At 47.9% G+C, this 17,787-nt stretch overlaps 1 protein-coding gene across 1 annotated transcript; it reads right to left on the bottom strand.

Annotated features, from left to right (window-relative positions):
• Positions 1-571: 571 nt before the first annotated feature.
• Positions 572-6,602, bottom strand: FICD (FIC domain containing). The gene is made up of 3 exons (XM_003269986.3): positions 6,426-6,602; positions 4,513-4,871; positions 572-3,390 (listed from the first exon to the last, which is right to left on the bottom strand). The coding sequence occupies exons 2-3, from the start codon at positions 4,811-4,813 to the stop codon at positions 2,315-2,317; spliced, it is 1,377 nt and encodes a 458-aa protein (XP_003270034.1). The 5' UTR covers positions 4,814-4,871; positions 6,426-6,602; the 3' UTR covers positions 572-2,314.
• Positions 6,603-17,787: the final 11,185 nt, after the last annotated feature.

Below are 17,787 nucleotides of genomic sequence, written 5' to 3'. Positions count from 1 at the left end.
CTGGTGTGATGATTTGGGTAGCTCAGAGGGAGCCCTCATGGTTGGGGACCTGACACATGAAGAGCCATGAATATCACTATGGGTGAGTGTGGCCTTACTTTTTGCTGCTTCACATTAACGGTTTGGCTTTCTTGCCTGCAACCAGTATTCTGACCTTAATGTCATACTTGCAGATGTCAGCCCAGCCTTGTTACAGGGGCAAACCTTTTCAGGCTTGAGCAGAACCCAATTTAGGTTCCAGGTGTTGACTATTCTAGAAATGGATTTCCAGGACCACATGAGTGGGTTTGTGTGTCTTCCCCAGAAAATCCAGAACTGATGATAAATAGAAACGTGAAAAAGTACTTCAGTTACTTCACTCTTAGTAAAAAAAAAAAATCAGTAATTCATCCTTATCCACCTAGGTAGGCGGTTTATCCAACTTCTGGGTCTCTTGCCCATGGAAATCACCGTCTTGGATCTGCTGCTCTCCCAGAACAGTATTATGAATAGGGCTAAAGGTCAGAATACCCCCACTGCCCTTACTGACAGATGGGAACATCTCCCAAATAAGACAGCAAAGCCTCAAGCATTCATGTAATAAAATAACTTTATTAGAATCAGGAACTTGTTAAAATAATATCCTTCACATATAGCTAAAGTGCAAATTCTCTTGCTCTATAGTAGAAGCAAGCACATCTGTCAGACCTCCTTGGTGTGCTTATAAAACCAAGACGAGAAGAGTTTTAAGAAGTACCTCTGGCAGCGTAAGAGTATGAAAACATATTTTATAAAGGTTTGAATAATTATCATTTGGAGCCATTTCATATATCGTATATATCTTTTCACTTATTTTTCTTAACCTTTCAAAAACTACTCTGTGCTATTTATACAACTGAAGAACTGTATAAACTACTTTAGAGCAGTGGCCTCATTACTGTCAGGAATGGAATTACCAAATCAAAGAGACAGCACTGTGTATTCACCGTCACTCACACACTGACAAAGTGCAGTACAGTGTTAGACATCATGGGCTCTGTCACTGGGAAAGGGACCCAGTGACTTCCACCACTCTGACTCTAAATAGCAGCAGTCATATTGGCACCTGTGCCATATGATTGAAAGAGAAGATTCTACTTCCATTGGATGACAGCTTGGAAACTCAGCCATATTACATATAGCACTGCATCATTTCACAAGTTGCGAGAAAAATAAGGCCACTCCGAGGCAATCTCTTCTGCCTACCCAGGGGGATGGGACATGGGACAGTGCAAAGGCTGTGGAAAGGGGGTCCAGGCAGTAAGTAGATGAAACTCCAGGACCAAAGGCATGCAGCCTGGCCATGGCTGAAGGTTTTTGCTCCGTTCAGTAGAAACTGGTGCTCTAATTCATTATCAAAAATGCTTACTTGGTGTCCACGTGGCACTTGTTTTCTCAGGTTAACATCTGCCTACAGAAAACTCAGGCAGAGGGGTGAGGGCAGATGCCTACTAGCATAACACCTGGTTTGCAGCACGATACAGGTGGAATGACAAGCCTAGAGAATTTTAGACGAAAACATCTGGCCTGAATTGCTACAAATGAAGTGTGAGAGAAACGCCGATACACAAAACCAAACTGCCCACCTGCCATGTTTCCCCCTCTAACATACAGCTTTTTATGGCTACCCCCGATTCTTAATTAGAAAAATAGTCTCAATATGGGAAAAAAAAAAACAGCCGCTGGCACTAAAGTTTGCAAACTATGGCTCAAAAAGTCTTCCTGGAGGTAAGGAATGTCGGCATTCATTTTCTCTTCTATGAAGTTTGCTTGGAAGTTAGTCACCACTAATCTAAACCTTGAGAAAGTGAGCTTTCAACCATTTCTCTCAGCTGCGACTTGGGTCTGACTTCCCAGTTGCAGTCACAGAACCTCTCAGCCTGTTTCAGAGAAGCACTTGGAGGAGTTATGTCAGTGGCTCTGGGCCCTATCCCACACCTCCTGGCCGCTCCTCCACCTTAGTGCAAATTCTGCTCCAGAACACCGTGTGTTCTGGTCACACGGTGGCACTGTTGCCCCTAAAGCGCGGCCACCAGCAAGACACAGCAGACACCACACAACACTGACTAGCTTGCTCCAAAGAAGAAAATAAATAGCTTGGTTGAATTATAAGTTATTTTAGAGACAAGGCTTCATAACTTAGTTTTTTTTTTTTTTTTTTTTTAAACTAAAACATTTGGAGGTAAAGAATGTTTCTCCTTTTGCTTTAGGAAGTGACTAGGTTTCTAGAAATGCTGTTTCTTTTTTTTTTTCCTACCTCAGGACAGCCTGTGTCACTGAGGGAGGATTTCTAGGGTTAGGGCTTCACAGGAAGCGTCTCCTTGAACCCAGAGTGGTTGGGTTGGGCTTCTGGCAGTGCCACCGAGTACTCAGTTGTGGCAAAAAGCAGGGTGTCCAGGGTGGTCTCAGTACACTTGGCGATGAAGCGAATGAAAGGCCTCACGTCGCCCTCGTTGGCAGCTTCCAACACGTGGTAGTACTCGGACCGCTGCTCCTTGCGGATGGTGATGGGCGGGTAGCCCGCCTGCATGAGGATGAGGTTCATGAGCAGACGGGAGGTCCTCCCGTTGCCATCAATGAAAGGGTGGATGTAAACGAGTTTATAATGGGCTAAGGCTGCAAACTCCACTGGGTGCAGGTTCATGGCATCCTCGGAGTTGAGCCACTGTACAAACTCCTGCATCTGCTTTTCCACATCCTGCGGATGGGGAGGGATGTGGTGTCCGACCAGGACCTGTGTTGTCCGAAACCTGCCGGCTTCCACGGGATCCACGTAGCCCAGCACCCGCCTGTGGATCTCCAGCACATCGCTGATGGTGACGGAGCCGATGCGCGAAACCAGAGTCGTGTTGATGTACTTCATGGCCGCGTGCATGCCGATGACCTCGTTCTGCTCCTCCAGGCTCTTCCCGGGCACGGCATAGCGGGTCTCCAGGATGTGCCTGATTTCCGAGAGGGTGAGGGTGTTGCCCTCAATGGCCACTGTGTGGTAGATGTGATGGTAGTAGGTCTCCTCCATGACCCTGCGCAGAGCCGAGTTCCCCTTGGGGATGGACATGACCTTCTTCACTTTGCTGTCGATGATGCTGAAATACCTCTGGTCGATCTCCTCCACGAGCGGCAGTGTCCGATCGCGGTTGACCAGTGCTTTCTCATGGTAGGGTGAGATGGTCAATGCTCTGGTGTACAAGTAGTCCGCCTGGATGATGTCCTTGTCTTCTTCCGAGAAGATGCCGAACTCGGTGAGTGCGTCCACGAAGTCCGGGTCCATCTTGAGGGCGTGCATGAAGAGCTTTTGGGCTTTTTCCCGCTTGCCCTGGCGCTTCATCTCCAGGGCCTGGTTCAGGGCGGCTCTGGCTTCCAACTTACCTGCTGGAAGAGAGCCAAAGAAGTGCTGTGAGGGAGGCTAGGGGGCAGAGGACATTCAGGGAGGCTGTCACCTGTGCTGGTCTCTGTGGGAAACCATGATGACCAGCCTGGGTCCCTGGCCTTGGGGAGCTTGTTCCAGCCACATCGTGTGTACTCAACGTGCCTGATACCATTCTGTTCCCCCAGCCATGTGGTGGTATGCCAGTCACTATCTGTGTGTCCCCAGAGCCACTCTGTATTCTGGGAGGCATCTCCTTGGCTTCCTAGTCTCCTGCCTTCTGGACATAGAAAGTTCTAGGCATTTACTCTGCCTGGGCCCTCTCTGCTGGGCCTTTCCTGTTGGCCACAGCTCCCAGTGTAGGCCCTCTCCTACATCTCCAGCTCGTCCTGTGCTGGTGACACAGGTTCCTGCCCCTGCAGGCCCAAAGGTGTTAACAACTCCCCACTCTTCCTAGACCCTGGGGGCTTCACCATCCCGGGACTGTTCTTTAACTCTTTTAACCCAGTGGTTTGATTGTGCGCCCCAGGGGACATTTGGTGACGTCTGGAGACCTGGTTAGTTGTCATAACTGAGGAGGTGTAGGGAGTGCTACAGGCATCTCATGGGGAGAGGCCAGGGATGCCACCGCCATCTAACAATGCACATTCAGTCTCAACCACAGAGAACTGGTGGAGGTGGGGAGCCTGCTCTAGCCCTAGCCCTCCTGTCCTGGCCCCTCTTGGCCACCTGAGGATCAGCCCCACACATTCAACTTCCTTTAGTTCCTTGAATGCCACCAGGCTCTCTTACGACAGTTATGTCAGTTATGACAACTAACCTCTGGTCTCTGCCTGGAGTCCTTTTCCTTGGATGCCCTTCACCTTGGATGACTCCTACTTAACAACTGGGTCCCAGCCCAGGTGTCACTTCCTCCAGGGAGCCTTCCTGGTATGCTCCTACAGCCCTTTATGCTTCCCCATCACTACACTTGTGACACTGTCTCAGTCACGTCACCTTGTCTATACTAGGAGCTCAGGGCTGACTTGTTCACAATACCCCGATGCCCCGCATACAGGACACGACACACATTCTATGTCGGTCTGTCCAGTTAACAAGCATTGAGGAAGACGGCCAGTCTGTCTTACCTGGAGAGGCCTTGGTCTTGGCCACCAGCAGTGTCACGCCCCTGGAGGTGATGCTGAGCTCCGTGGACGGGCTGGTGCACTTGGTGGCAGCATGCTGCGCCCTGTCCGGTTTGCTCCTGAGCAGGTAGAGGCCTTTGAGCACAGCCAAGCACTGCTCCTCCACAGCCCCCAGGGGCAGCAACAGGGCCAGCAGGGACCCCAGCACCATGCTCAGCAGCGTCACCCAGAAGAAGCGGCCCCAGACCGAGACCCATTTCGGTTCAGTCACTGCCATCACTGAAGCCATTGGCATGAGCATCATCTGGACTCAGGAGCGGGCCCTTTGCGCATGTCCACAGGCAGCTGAGAGAGAGCAGGATCTGCAAGGAGCCAAGGGTCACAAGAGAAACAGACACGTTTAGGACATGGTGTGACTTCAGTCGGGAAGATGGGTTTGGAGACTTCTGCTCCTTTAGCTCACTAGAGAGATGGGGTGGGGGCAAGCCAAGGACTGGATCTCACTAGAGGAGGGACCAGCCTGGAAGGACTGGTGCCACCACCTGGGCAGTGTGAATGTGAAAATAACACTGCTGTGGTCCAACAATTAATGATCACTTGCCATAATCCAGGCCGTGTGCTAAGCACCAAATGCCTCACATGGGTCACCTCCTGCAATCTTCAACGACTTGAGCTGTTTTCACCCCACTCTCCAGGTGAGGGAACTGAGGTTCAGAGAGGTGAAGTCCCTTGCCCAAAGTCTCGCCGGGAGCAAGTGACAGCCTTAGGACTTGAACTCAGGAACCCCACGGCTCTAAAGTGTCCCCCTTTCCATATATCCCTGTGGCTTCTGACCACAAACACTGGATTTGTGGACATATGTTAAACATTTGGGACACAAATGACTGACAAACACCCATGCAGATCAGCCACAGCAGTTCTGACGCCCAATCTTTGATAAGCACAATTGTTGGGTGGCCTCATTTATTGCCCTTGCCCTGATATTCAGCCACAGCTCCCACAGTGCCCTTCCCCTCTCTGGCCTTCCGTTTCTGGCCTGTCCAGAAGGGACCCCACCAAGAGGATGAGCAGTTCGAGCATCTCGAAAGGAACTCAGGCTGTGGGCCACAGTGCTTGGCCTCAGTGACAACACGGCTTGCATCTGCTTGGGGCTGGCAGTGGGAGTGGAGGTGGGGCCAGGTATGCAAACACTATGCTAACAATAAGCACTTACTAAGCAACTATGGTGTGCTAGGTGCTGAGCAGTGTACTGGCCACGCATTGCCTCATTTCACCCTCATGCCACCCTATGAAGGAAGAGCTACCCCTAGCTCCATTTTACAGACAAGGGAAACCAAGACACAGAGAGCTTAAGTTAAATTCCAGAAGGCCCACAGGAGGTAAACAGAGGCATCCGGAAGGAAACCCCAGGGCCTCTGAGCCCGGTCCCCAGGTCTCGATTTCTACCTTATTACTAAGCAGGGTCTGTGCACATGCTCTGGGCTGGTCCTGACTTGGGAATGACTGATGGATCACGGGGTTCGGAGTCTTATGGGGAGCCTGGCCCATTGCCACAGAACATGTGAAATGGCTTGGGGTGCGCTTTAATAGGGGTGCGCCTGGAGTGCTGCGCGGGTCCAGGGGTCTGGGCGGACTTCCCGAGGGGACAGGCTCCTGGGCGGGGCGGTACAGGCAATGGGGAGGTTCGCCGGTGCCAGGGGTGTGTGCGGGGAAGGAGTGCGTTCCGGGAGGCGCGAATCTCTCCCCCACACTTCCCTAGAAAGGGGGAACTGAGGCCCGGAGAGGGGAGGGGACCGGTCTGAGTCCCTTCCAGGACTGCAGAGCCTCCCTTCCCGAACCCCGCCCAGGGCTCGCGGCCCCGCCGCACCCTTCCCGGTTCCGTCCTCTCGAGCCCCTAGGGCTTGCCCCCTTCTCACCGCGCGCAGCTTTCAGAACCCCAACCGCCTTCCCCGCACTCCCAGCACGGGGCCGCCGACTCCCGGGTCCTCCTTCTCCGCCGGCCTCTGGCCCCGCCCCCGGCGACTCGCCATTGAACCGCCCGCAGCCCTTGTCGCGGCGGATTGGCTTTCCCCACTTGTCCTTCCCTCGCATTTCCGGGTTCCCGCGTCCGCGTCGGCTTCCCCGGGAAAGACGCGCCGTGGGCCACTCCCATTGGTTGTCGCTTGCGTTTGTCTCGTTCATGTAGCAGCCAATAAGCAGCGTGAGGGGCGGGGCCTAGGTCACAGGCAGGAGGAGCAGGTGCCGGAAACCCGACGGGCGTGCGGATTTGGGGTAAGCTAGGTGCGGGCCTGGAAACTGGAAGTTCCACGGCGGTCCCTTCCTCGGGTCTCCTCGTCCCGGAGCCGCTGTGGTGTGCCTCATTTTTCCCAATTGTGAAATGACACCTTTTCACCTCTTCACCCGGTTAGCCTCCTTGACTGCGCAGCCCCTGTTCTTAGCCTCCACCCCGTGCTGCTGAGTTTGCCTCCTTCTTCTTCTTTACTCTTTTCCTCTCTGTATCTTTTCCTCCCTGACTTAAACAACTTTTTTTTTCTTTTAAAATACAGGGTCTCGTTGTGTCGCCCAGGCTGGAGTGCAGTGGAGCAATTGCAGCTCACTGCAGCCTCCACCTCCTGGGCTCAAGCAATCATCCCACCTCAGCCTCCTGAGTAGCTGGGACTACAGGTGCATGCCACCATGCCCGGCGAATTTCCTTTTTCTTTTCTTTTCTCCCCTCCCTCCCTCCCTCCCTCCTTTCTTTCTTTCTTTCTTTCTTTCTTTCTTTCTTTCTTTCTTTCTTTCTTCTCTCTCTCTCTCTCTCTCTTTCTTTCTTTCTTCCTCTCTCTCTCTCTTTCTTTCTTTCTTCCTTCCTTTCTCTTTCTTTCTTTTCTTTCGACGACATCACACTCTGTTGCCCAGGCTGGAGGGAAGTGGCGCGATCTCGGCCCACTGCAACCTCCGCCTCCCAGGTTGCAGCGATTTTCCTGCCTCAGCCTCCTGAGTAGCTGGGATTATAGGTGCGCATCACCACGCCCGGCTAATTTTTGTATTTTTAGTAGAGATGGGGTTTCACCATGTTGGCCAGGCTGGTGTCGAACTCCTGACCTCAGAAGATTTGCCTGCCTCGGCCTCCCAAAGTGCTGGGATTACAGGCATGAGCCATCGCGCCTGACCTATTTCTGATTTTTTATTTTCTTTAGAGACAGGGTCTCGCTATGTCTCCCGGGCTGGTCTCGAACTCTTGACCTCAAGCTCTCCTTCCATCTTGGCTTCCCAAAGCGCTAAGATTACAGGCGCGAGCCACCCCGCTTGGTTCTCCCTGACTTTTTAATTTGTATCCTCTCCAGAAGGACCTGGTTAGTTCTTTTGGCTTCCCAGAGAGAAATTTTTTCCTTGAAGCAGAGAATTGAAACCTCCATCTTAATCCACAAATACTGAAATTAAACATCTAGGGAGGTGCCCCAGAAACGCTAAGCATTTAGAAGTTAGCAGTTCAGATTCTGGGGAGTCAGAGAGACCTGAGCTCAAATTCAGACTTTGCCATTTACTCTCTGTGTCACCTTGGGCACGTTACTCCTAGCCTCACTTTCCCCACTTGTAAAATGGGGACAAACAGCCTACCTTGCTTTTGGCATCCAGTTCAGGATTTGCAGAAGGCTTGATGCTTCAAGATCTGACCTCCTCTGTGACATGTATTGCTCTTGGAGGCAGGGCTAGGTGGTGGTTGTGGGGTGTCACTGTTGGGAGTCACACAGCCCTGGGTTCAAATCCCAGCTCTGCCACTTGCAAACTGAATCACATTCAGCAAGTGACTTGACCTTGTTGATCATCTGTCTTGGCTTTTCTGTAAACTGTGCACAATGTGATGATATTACCACTTCACAGGGTTTTATGTGAGGGTGAAATGAGAGTCTATACATTTGGCACAGAGAAAACTATCTATCTATCTATCTATCTATCTATCTATCATCTATCTATCTATCTATCTATCTATCTGACACCTATCTTTTTTGAAATAGGATCTCACTCTGTTGCCCTATCATCCATCTATCTATCTATCTATCTATCTATCTATCTATCTATCTATCTATCTAATGTGACACCTATCTATCTTTTTTGCAATAGGATCTCACTCTGTTGCCCTATCTGTCTGTCTGTCTGTCTGTCTGTCTATCTATCTATCTATCTATCTATCTATCTATCTATCTATCTAATGTGACACCTATCTATCTTTTCTGCAATAGGATCTCACTCTGTTGCCCAGGCAGGAGTGCAGTGGTGTGATCTTGGCTCACTGCAACCTCCATGTCCTGGGTTTAAGTGATCCTCCCATCTCAGCCTCCCTAGTAGCTGGGACTACAGGCACACACAGGCTAATTTTTTTTTTTTTTTTTTTTTTTTGAGACAGAGTCTTGCTCTGTCACGCAGGCTGGAGTGCAGCGATGTGATCTTGGCTCACTTAAATCTCTACCTTCTGGGTTCAAGCCATTCTCCTGTGTCAGCCTCCTGAGTAGCTGGGATTACAGGCGTGTGCCACCACACCCGGCTAATTTTTTTTGTATTTTAATAGACACGGTTTCGTTCTGTTGGCCAGGCTGGTCTTCAACTCCTGACCTCAAGTGATCCTCCTGCCTTGGCCTCCCAAAGTGCTGGGATTACAGGCTTGAGCCACCACGCCTGGCCAGAAGATCCATAGTTTTTAAGGAACAAAATCAGGGTGGTGATTATTTTGGTGGCTTCTTGTTTTTAATCTTTTCAACCAAGGTCATGAACATTTTTCTCTTGGAGTCCTCTGAATTGCACTTCCTGATGGCCCAAGTAGTAATGTCATTGTAAAAACCTTCCCCAGAGGAGGGCCTGGTAGGCAGCCAGCTTATGGGTGACAGTATGTTAGAAAACAGTGAAGCTCTGGGGTCAGACAGATGTGCGTTGAAATGCAAGGCCGACCGCTTGCTAGCTGGGTGACCTTGAACAAGTCACTTATCCTCACTGAGCTGGGTATTATAGGACTTGTGGACCCCTGTCCACACCCAGGTATAAAGCAATGTAATCATCTGCTTCTAAAGGCACCCTCCTCTCTTTGTTAGCTCTTTAATTAGCTTAGGCTACAAGTAGTAAATCCAGAAGCTATGCAGGAACTGCTAATGAGTAAAACTTCCTGACCATGAGACAATAGGGAGAGGTGGGGAGTGTGGCGGATTTGAGAGCACATGCCTTGTCTAAAGTGGGCAGCAGCTTCTCAGCTCGAACCCATATTTATTAGCTGGGATGCAGTCTAAAAGAGGACAGAGTTTTCAATTTTTCAAAATAAATGTGAGGCCTAGATTTTTAAAGCGGTATCTCCAGATTTTAAGGCAATTGGCATGGCTGCAGGGCTGGCTTTCCAGGGCCGCCAGTGTAACCCCTTTGTAGCGGGTAGTGGAAGATGGCAGGGGAACACAGAAGAAAAGACTCAAAGGACTATTACAGCAAAATGAGTCCATTACTGTGTGTGGCCACCAGGGGGCAGTAATTCACCTGACATCACTTCCCTCCTTCAATCTCCTTGTCAGGAGTTTACACTCAATTTTAATTCTTGACTTTGTCTGCATTCAGCTGTGTTGAATACACAAAATATGGTCCCTGAAGCGATATTGAAAAGTTGGCTTTCTCCATCTTAAGCATTCTGTATTAGGTGAAAATTGCCTCCCTGTGGCCCACGGAGGAGTTTTCTAAACGCTTACCTTGACACATGACAAAGAACCCAGAAAGTGGCTGCATGGGAAATGTGTCCATTATGCAAAGCAAAACAAAACAAGACAAAAAACCCTTCTGCATGTTTAAGGAACAGCAGTCAAGCGCTTCTTGCTGGCAGAGTCAGATTCTATTGCTTAGGAAAAACAAAACTCCCCGGCTTGAGGCTACATCGCATTGAGTTGGCTGCAGAATGACTCAACTTCGTTAAAAAGAAAATACACCACACCTGTTCTTGCTTCTTCATTTCTCTCATCTTTCCCCACCCCCCTTTTTTTCCTCTTTCTAACTTAATGCTGTGGCTGAAAAAGAGAGCCCAACAGCCCTTCTCCCTGCTACTGATTAATCCTCCTTTTAAGACATACCTGGTGGGGCCCGGGCGCGGTGGCTCACACCTGCAATCCCAGCACTTTGGGAGGCCAAGGCGGGCGGATCACGAGGTCAGGAGATCGAGACCATCCTGGCTAACACAGTGAAACCCCGTCTCTACTAAAAATACAAAAAATTAGCCGGGCGTGGTGACGGGCGCCTGTAGTCCCAGCTACTTGGGAGGCTGAGGCAGGAGAATGGCGTGAACCCGGGAGGCAGAGCTTGCAGTGAGCTGGGATCGCACTACTGCACTTCAGGCTGGGCGACAGAGCGAGACTCTGTCTCAAAAAAAAAAAAAAAAAAAAGACATACCTGGTGGGGTCAGACCCAGTTTCTGAGGCATCCCCAAGAAACAGGGCTTGGGGGACCCCATGTGAGTGTCGCTGGGCTAAAGGCTTGTGTTCTGGCCTCAGGACGTTTCTTATGTCATATGGTCTCAAAACACCAATATTTCAAAACTCAGACATGCAGATGAGTGTTGTTTTCAGAGCAAATCATTTGGGGAAGTGGTACTTCTTACTTGGAAAAAAATTAAACATAACTGCTTTTCACCCGTTAAACAACTATTTTATTTCCTAAAAACAACATGAGATCATTACAGATACAGAATCCACACACAAAAAAAGAAAAAATACGCATTCACAATTCTCCATATTTCTCTATGCACATTTATTTATTTTTGAGACAGGGTCTCACTCTGTCACCCAGGTTGGGGTACAGTGGCACAATCTCGGCTCGCTGCAGCCTCAACCTCCTGGACTTAAATGATCCTCCTGCCTCAGCCTCCCAAGTAGCTGGGACTATAGGTGTGTGCCACCATGACTGGCTAATTAAAAAAAATTTTTTTTTTGTAGAGACAGGGTCTCACTCTGTCACCCAGGCTGGAGTGCAGTGGCACGATCTCAGCTCACTGCAGCCTCAACCTCCTGGGCTTAAGTGATCCTCCTGCCTCAGCCTCCCAAGTAGCTGGGACTACAGGTGCATGCCACCATGACCAGCTAATTTAAACAATTATATTTTTTGGTAGAGATGGGGTTTCACTATGTTGCCCAGTCTGGTCTTTAACCCCTGGGCTCAAGAAATCCTCCCACTTCAGCCTCCCAAAGTGCTGGGATTATAAGCATGAGCTGCCACAACTGGCCACATCTATTTTTAAATGATGAAATATTTCTGATATCCAAAAGACATCAACAGTGCAATGGGCACTCGTGTACCTGCCATCCAGTTTAAGAAATACCATGTCACCAATACACTGAAGCCCCATGGGCCTTCTCCCCTTCACATGCCCTTCCCTCCCTCCCAGAGGTCACTACCATGTTGAATTTGGTGGTGCTGCTGCCCCCATGCATGGCTTTTTGCTTTTATCCATATGCATGTATCCATAAATAATATATAATGATGTTATGCAGATTTTTATGCATGATATATACTGTGTGGATCCTTCTGCATTTTGGGGTTCAGAATTATGTCTTAGAGATTTATGCTCATGCTGATATGCATAGTTCTGGTTCATTAATTTTACAGTGCTGTATAGCATTCCATTTACAATTTATTTCCCATTTACCTGTTGATGGGCATTTGTATTGTTTCCAATCTTTCCCTATCACAGACTGCGGTGAAATACTTGTATGATTTTTTGGCACGTGTGGAAGTTTCTCTAGGACAAAGTTTCTCAAAGAATCATTTGGGGGAGCTTTGGAAAAACAACCACATGGGGCTTTGCTCCAGACCAGCGAAATCCTCTAACTGCTCCTCTGATCCTCCTGTATCTTAGCTACAAGTGGAAATAATCGTACCCACCATGCTGTCTCATTTTTGGTAGTGGTAACAATTGAGCACTTACTGTGTGCTAAGTAATTTGTATGGTATTTGATTGCATTTTTGTAACAATGCCATGAAGTAGATATTATTAAACCCACTTTATAGAAGTTGAAAATGAGGCTTAGATAAATTAATTAGTCTGAGGTCACACAGCAAGCAAGTGGCAGAGCCAGGGTTCATAACCAGTCTTCCTGACTCAAAACTTATGGTTTTGATGATTATGAGACCCTAGGCTTTCAGAGATCTCAGGTTACATTTTAGCTCCTCAGCTTTGGAGGTGGAAAAACTAAGGACAGAGCCAGAATACAAATCCAAGTCTCTAGATTCCCTACCCGTTAACATGTCACCTTCTACTGTAAAAATGCTTTGAGGGTAGGGGAAGGAGCAAGGAGGAAAAATCTTCATAAAGTCATCTTCTCGAGACAATTTCTGACATCCACCCTATGTCTGTTATCCATTGCTGTGTAACAAATAACCCCAATGCTTAGTAGCTTAAAACAACAGCATACATTTTTTGCTTTACATTATATTGTGTGGGTCAATAATCTGGGAGCAGTTTAGCTGGATGGTTCTAGCTGGCAGACTTTCTTGAGATTGAAGTCAAGACAGTGTTTGGGGCTGCAATCATCTGAAGGCTTGACTGGTGCTGAAGGCTCCATTTCCAAGGTGGCTCACATGGCTGGTGGCTGGGGGCTTCAGTTCCTCTCATGTGGGCTGCCCCATAGGACTGCTTGAGTGTCCTCTCAACATGGCAGCTGGCTTCCTCCAGCATGAATGACCCAAGAGTGCGGTGTCTTTTATGATCTAGCTTCAGAAGGCACACTTTAACCTTTGCTGTACTCTATTGGCCACAACACAGATCAATCTTGTTACAAGGTATGAGGGGGTTACATAAGGCTCACCAGGAGATGAGGATCAGTGGGGCCCATCTTCGAGGCTGCCCGTCTTATGCACTGCCTCTTCCCTTCTCTGTCCCAGTGATTGATTCTGCCTGACAGGATGAACTTCAGGCCTCATGGGCCTTGTGTGGTGGACTCTTTGGGTACCTCAAGGCAGGGAGTTTCTGCATTTGTGAGACTCCTCTGTGAGAACAGTGGACTCCCAGTGGCTGACTGCCTTTCTCCCAGCTGTTTACTGACTGCTTTCTAGCTGTACTACTCTAATTGGCCCAAGAAGCTGCCTACTCCTGCCTAAAAATATGGTCATGTTGACATGGAGACTGACTCAGGTGCTCAATACGCTGTTTTAGATCACAGCCTCTGAAAGATGTGACTAACACTTCTCTTCCTGCATGGGGACGGTGACTCAGTTTGGGCCAGGATGGAGTGAAGACCCAGTGGAGCCTACATCCTCCCCCTTCTCTGATTTCTCTGTTTCACCTGATTCAAGGTAGCCAGGGTCTGGGGGCTGCTGGGCAGAGGGGCTGTGGACCTCCCTGAGTCCAAATTGCAGTCCATTTTGATGCCCCCCAAAAAGCTCTCAGTGGAAGCTCTCTGTTGCCATAGTAACGTGGAGATGTGGAAATTAACATGGGTGTCTGGCTAGCCAAGAAAGCCAAGCTCTTAATACTCATTCCCTCTTTTAAATAGATAAGAATTCCCAGGAGGGCTTTGGACAGACATCAAAGTGCCTATTTCAGGTGTTGAGAAAATACTCTTTTAAAAATTATTGTGAAATGAATTCAGCCCTAATCAGAGACATGGCAGTGATTTGGCATTCTCAGAGGAATTGGAGAAATAAGTTTAGAGCCAAGGCAACTGTTTTTTCTTTTCTGAATGACAGCTTTATTGAGATATAATTCACATACCACACAATTCTCCCATTTGAAGTGTACAATTCTGTGGTTTTTAATATATTCACAGGGTTGTGCAACCATCACCCCAATTTTAGAACATTTTCATTACCCCCAAAGAAAGCAAAGACCCTTTAGTAGCAATTTCCTGTTTCTCCCCAAGCTCCCTCCCTCAGCCCCTGGCAATCTACTCTCTGTCTGTATAGATTTTTCTCTTCTGGATGTTTCCTGTAAATGGAATCCTATAATATGATGGCTTTTGGGGTCTGGCTTCTTTCAGAAGCCCTCTTATGGTTCTTCACAGTTTTTCCAACAGCAGCATTTCCATGAACTTTGAGAACAATTCGTTGGCTGGGGGTGCAGCTGCAAAATTAACCCCCAGCCTGGGGATGGATGAAAGGGAGCAGACTCCTCCAAGGCCACCAACCTGGCCTTCCTTGTTCCTTCTTGAGCCTTCCTGGCTGCTTTGGGACTGTGGTGGGAAAAGTGGCCCTTTGGGAGCATGGCTGGCTGGGCTTCACACTGGCATACAGTGGACATGCTTCCTGTGACTTCCTTTCTCGGGATAGTTATAATCACAAGCAGCAGAAGATCACCAGGTGCCAGGCACCATGCTGCAAGCATCCCATGAGTTAGGATAATCTCATTGTTACAGACCTTTTTTCCCCTCTCTTTTTATGGGGATTCACTAAACAGCCACCTCTTTTACTTCATGCAGATGTTTTGCTGAGGCTATCACTTGCGTCATTTTTCTATTTTTCAGCCATAAATGATGCACATAGAAATAATCTCACTCTTTGCCCTCTGCAAGCCTAGATATTTTACTTGTTTATTTATTTATTTATTTATTTTTTTGAGATGGGGTCTCACTCTCTCACCCAGGCTGGAGTGCAGTGCTGCAACCTCGGCTCCCTGAAACCTCTGCCTCCTGGGCTCACGCGATTCTCCTGCCTCAGCATCCCGAGTAGCTGGGACTACAGGCATGCGCCACCACGCCCAGCTAACTTTTTGTATTTTTGTTAGAGACGGGGTTTCACCATGTTGTCCAGGCTGGACTCAAACTCCTGGCCTCAAGCGATCCTCCTGCCTCAGCCTCCCAAAGCTTTGGGATTACAGGCATGAGCCACTGCACTTGGCCTATTTTTTAAAATATAAAGTGTCTCTGCAGCCCCTTGGTCCTTAATAAGCTCCACAGGGGCAGGGATTTGTCTTTTGTTCACAGCTACAGCCCCAGTGCCTGATGCTGGAAGGCTACAGGAGTGTTATCGACATTGGTTGAACAAATACATGATTTTGTTGAATCCTTTGATGCCCCACAAGGTAGGTAGAGTTATGAGACCCATTTTACAGATGAGGAAACCAAAGCCCAGAGATGTGAAGTGACTTGTCACAGGCCATCAGCCTATAAGTGGTGGAGCTGGGATTTGATCTGATTAAGGGGGATCTGGAGCTCTTAAGCACTCTATTATGTGCAAATACGTGTTATGGGTTGAACTGTGCTTCTCAAAATATGTTGAAGTCCTAACCCCAAGATCTGTGAGTGAGACTTTATTGGGAAACAGAGTCTTTGCAGATAATCAAGTTTTTGTTTTTAAAAACTGATGCATAATAGATGTGCATAGTTTCAGGGTACATGTAATAATTTAATACATTCATGTAATTTGTTAGGATCAAATCAGTGTACTTGGGATACCCGTCACCTTAAATATTGTCTTTTCCTTATGCTAGAAAAATTCAAATTCTTCTCTTCTAGCTACTTTGAAATATACAATAGATTATGGTAACCTATAGTCACCCCACTGATCTATGAAACACTGGGTCTCATTTCTTATATCAAACTGCATATGTGTACCCATCAATCGACTTCTCTTCATTCTCCTGCCCCCCTGCCCCTTCCCAGCCTCTGTTAACCACGAGCCTACTCTCTAATTTCATGAGATCCACCTTTTAAATTCCCACATATGAGTGAGAACACGAGATCTTTGTCTTTCTGTGCCTGGCTTATTTCACTTAACAGAATGACCTCCAGTTCCATCCATGTTGCTGCAAATGACAGGATCTCATCCTTTTTTATGGCTGAATAATATTCCATTGTGTATATATACCTCATTTTCTCTATTCATTCATCCACTGATGGACACTGAGGTTGATTTCATATTCTGGCTATTGTGAATAGTGCTGCAGTAAACATGAGAATTCAGATGTCTTTTTGATATATTTATTTCCTTTCTTTTAAATATAACCACTAGTGAAATTGTCAGATCATATTGTCATATCTATTTTTAGTTTTTTGAGGAACTGAAATACTGTTCTCCATAGTAGCTGTACCATTTTTTTTCTTTTTCTTTTTGAGTTTAGGAGTGGAGGATTAATAGGCAGGAGAAAAAGAAAGAAAACCACCTGTCTCTCTGGGACTTCCGAGAGGAAAGACTGCCCAGGAACCAATGCACTGGATTTTAGAGTCAGTCTTGAGGAAGTGGTGTCTGATTTACATAGGGCTCACAGATTGTTTCGATCACGTATGACGTTTACATAGCGCATAGGAAAGGCTGGCCACCCCACCCTAATCTTGTTATGTGAATAGGCTTTCCAGTTGACTAGGGTCATCATGTCTAGTCTTTACTGTACACGTGGCTGACAAAGACAAGGGGAGATGGAGCCGCTGTCTTTATCATGATTGGCTCAACTGCCGGCATCTATGTCTGACGCTTGATTTTGCAGGCTGCTCTTTGTTAGAAAGGAAAATGATTTGGGGCTGCTTTTCATTAAAAGGAAAACCTTTCTGAGGACTTCCATACCACTGCTATCTGCCTAAGTAATTTATTCTTAACTCCTGTATCATTCCCTACTCTGGAGTGGTAGCCCTAACTGCTGTTAGGGGGTGTTGGATGATGACTCTTTCTGGCTACTTTCTGCTGACAAGTAGCATTGTGTGGGGAAGAGCAGCTAGGGTTCTCCCTGGGGTCAATCTAAGGGTCCTCGAAAGAAAGGCGTGTCCATGCATGGTTCTGTCTGTAGCACCATTTTGAATTTGATTGTTGTCAGCTATTCCGATGGTCTGTAACACTGGTTTGCCTCCACCAGATGTTGTGTTTCAGTGAATGTTGTACCTTGGTATACCAGAGGCGGTCCCCAATATGAAGTGGCTACTTTGTCTGGGGTATATACCCGGGGTTTGTTGTTTTGAGCCAGGAAAACTTAGGACACTGACACACAAGCGGAGTTTAGGAGCAGAGGTTTAATAGGTAGAAGAAAAAGAAAGAAAAACAGCCTTCTCTCTGTTGAGAGGAGACTTCCAAGAGGAAAGACCCCCTTTTTTTTTCTAATAGGCTTAAAATATACATAAGTGGCTGTACTAATTTGTATTCCAGGGTAGGATCTCTTGACCAGGGTTCCCATCAGCTCCCAGCTTCCCAAGAAGCAAGAACCCACCAGCAAGGGGCTTGATCACCACTACTGGGTCCAAATAAGGGGGCAGTGTGCTGGGGTTGGGAATGGAGGTTTGATTGTGAATCCCTCACCATCTGCCCTGAGACCTGTTGAGCTGGTCGTGGGGCTGCATCTGATGAAGAAACTTCTGCTAA

The sequence above is a fragment of the Nomascus leucogenys genome, chromosome 10 (assembly GCF_006542625.1).
Source record: "Nomascus leucogenys isolate Asia chromosome 10, Asia_NLE_v1, whole genome shotgun sequence".
Taxonomy (NCBI): Eukaryota; Metazoa; Chordata; class Mammalia; order Primates; family Hylobatidae; genus Nomascus; species Nomascus leucogenys.
The sequence above is the reverse complement of the archived record's forward strand: the minus strand, read 5'-3'. Positions and strand labels throughout refer to the sequence as shown.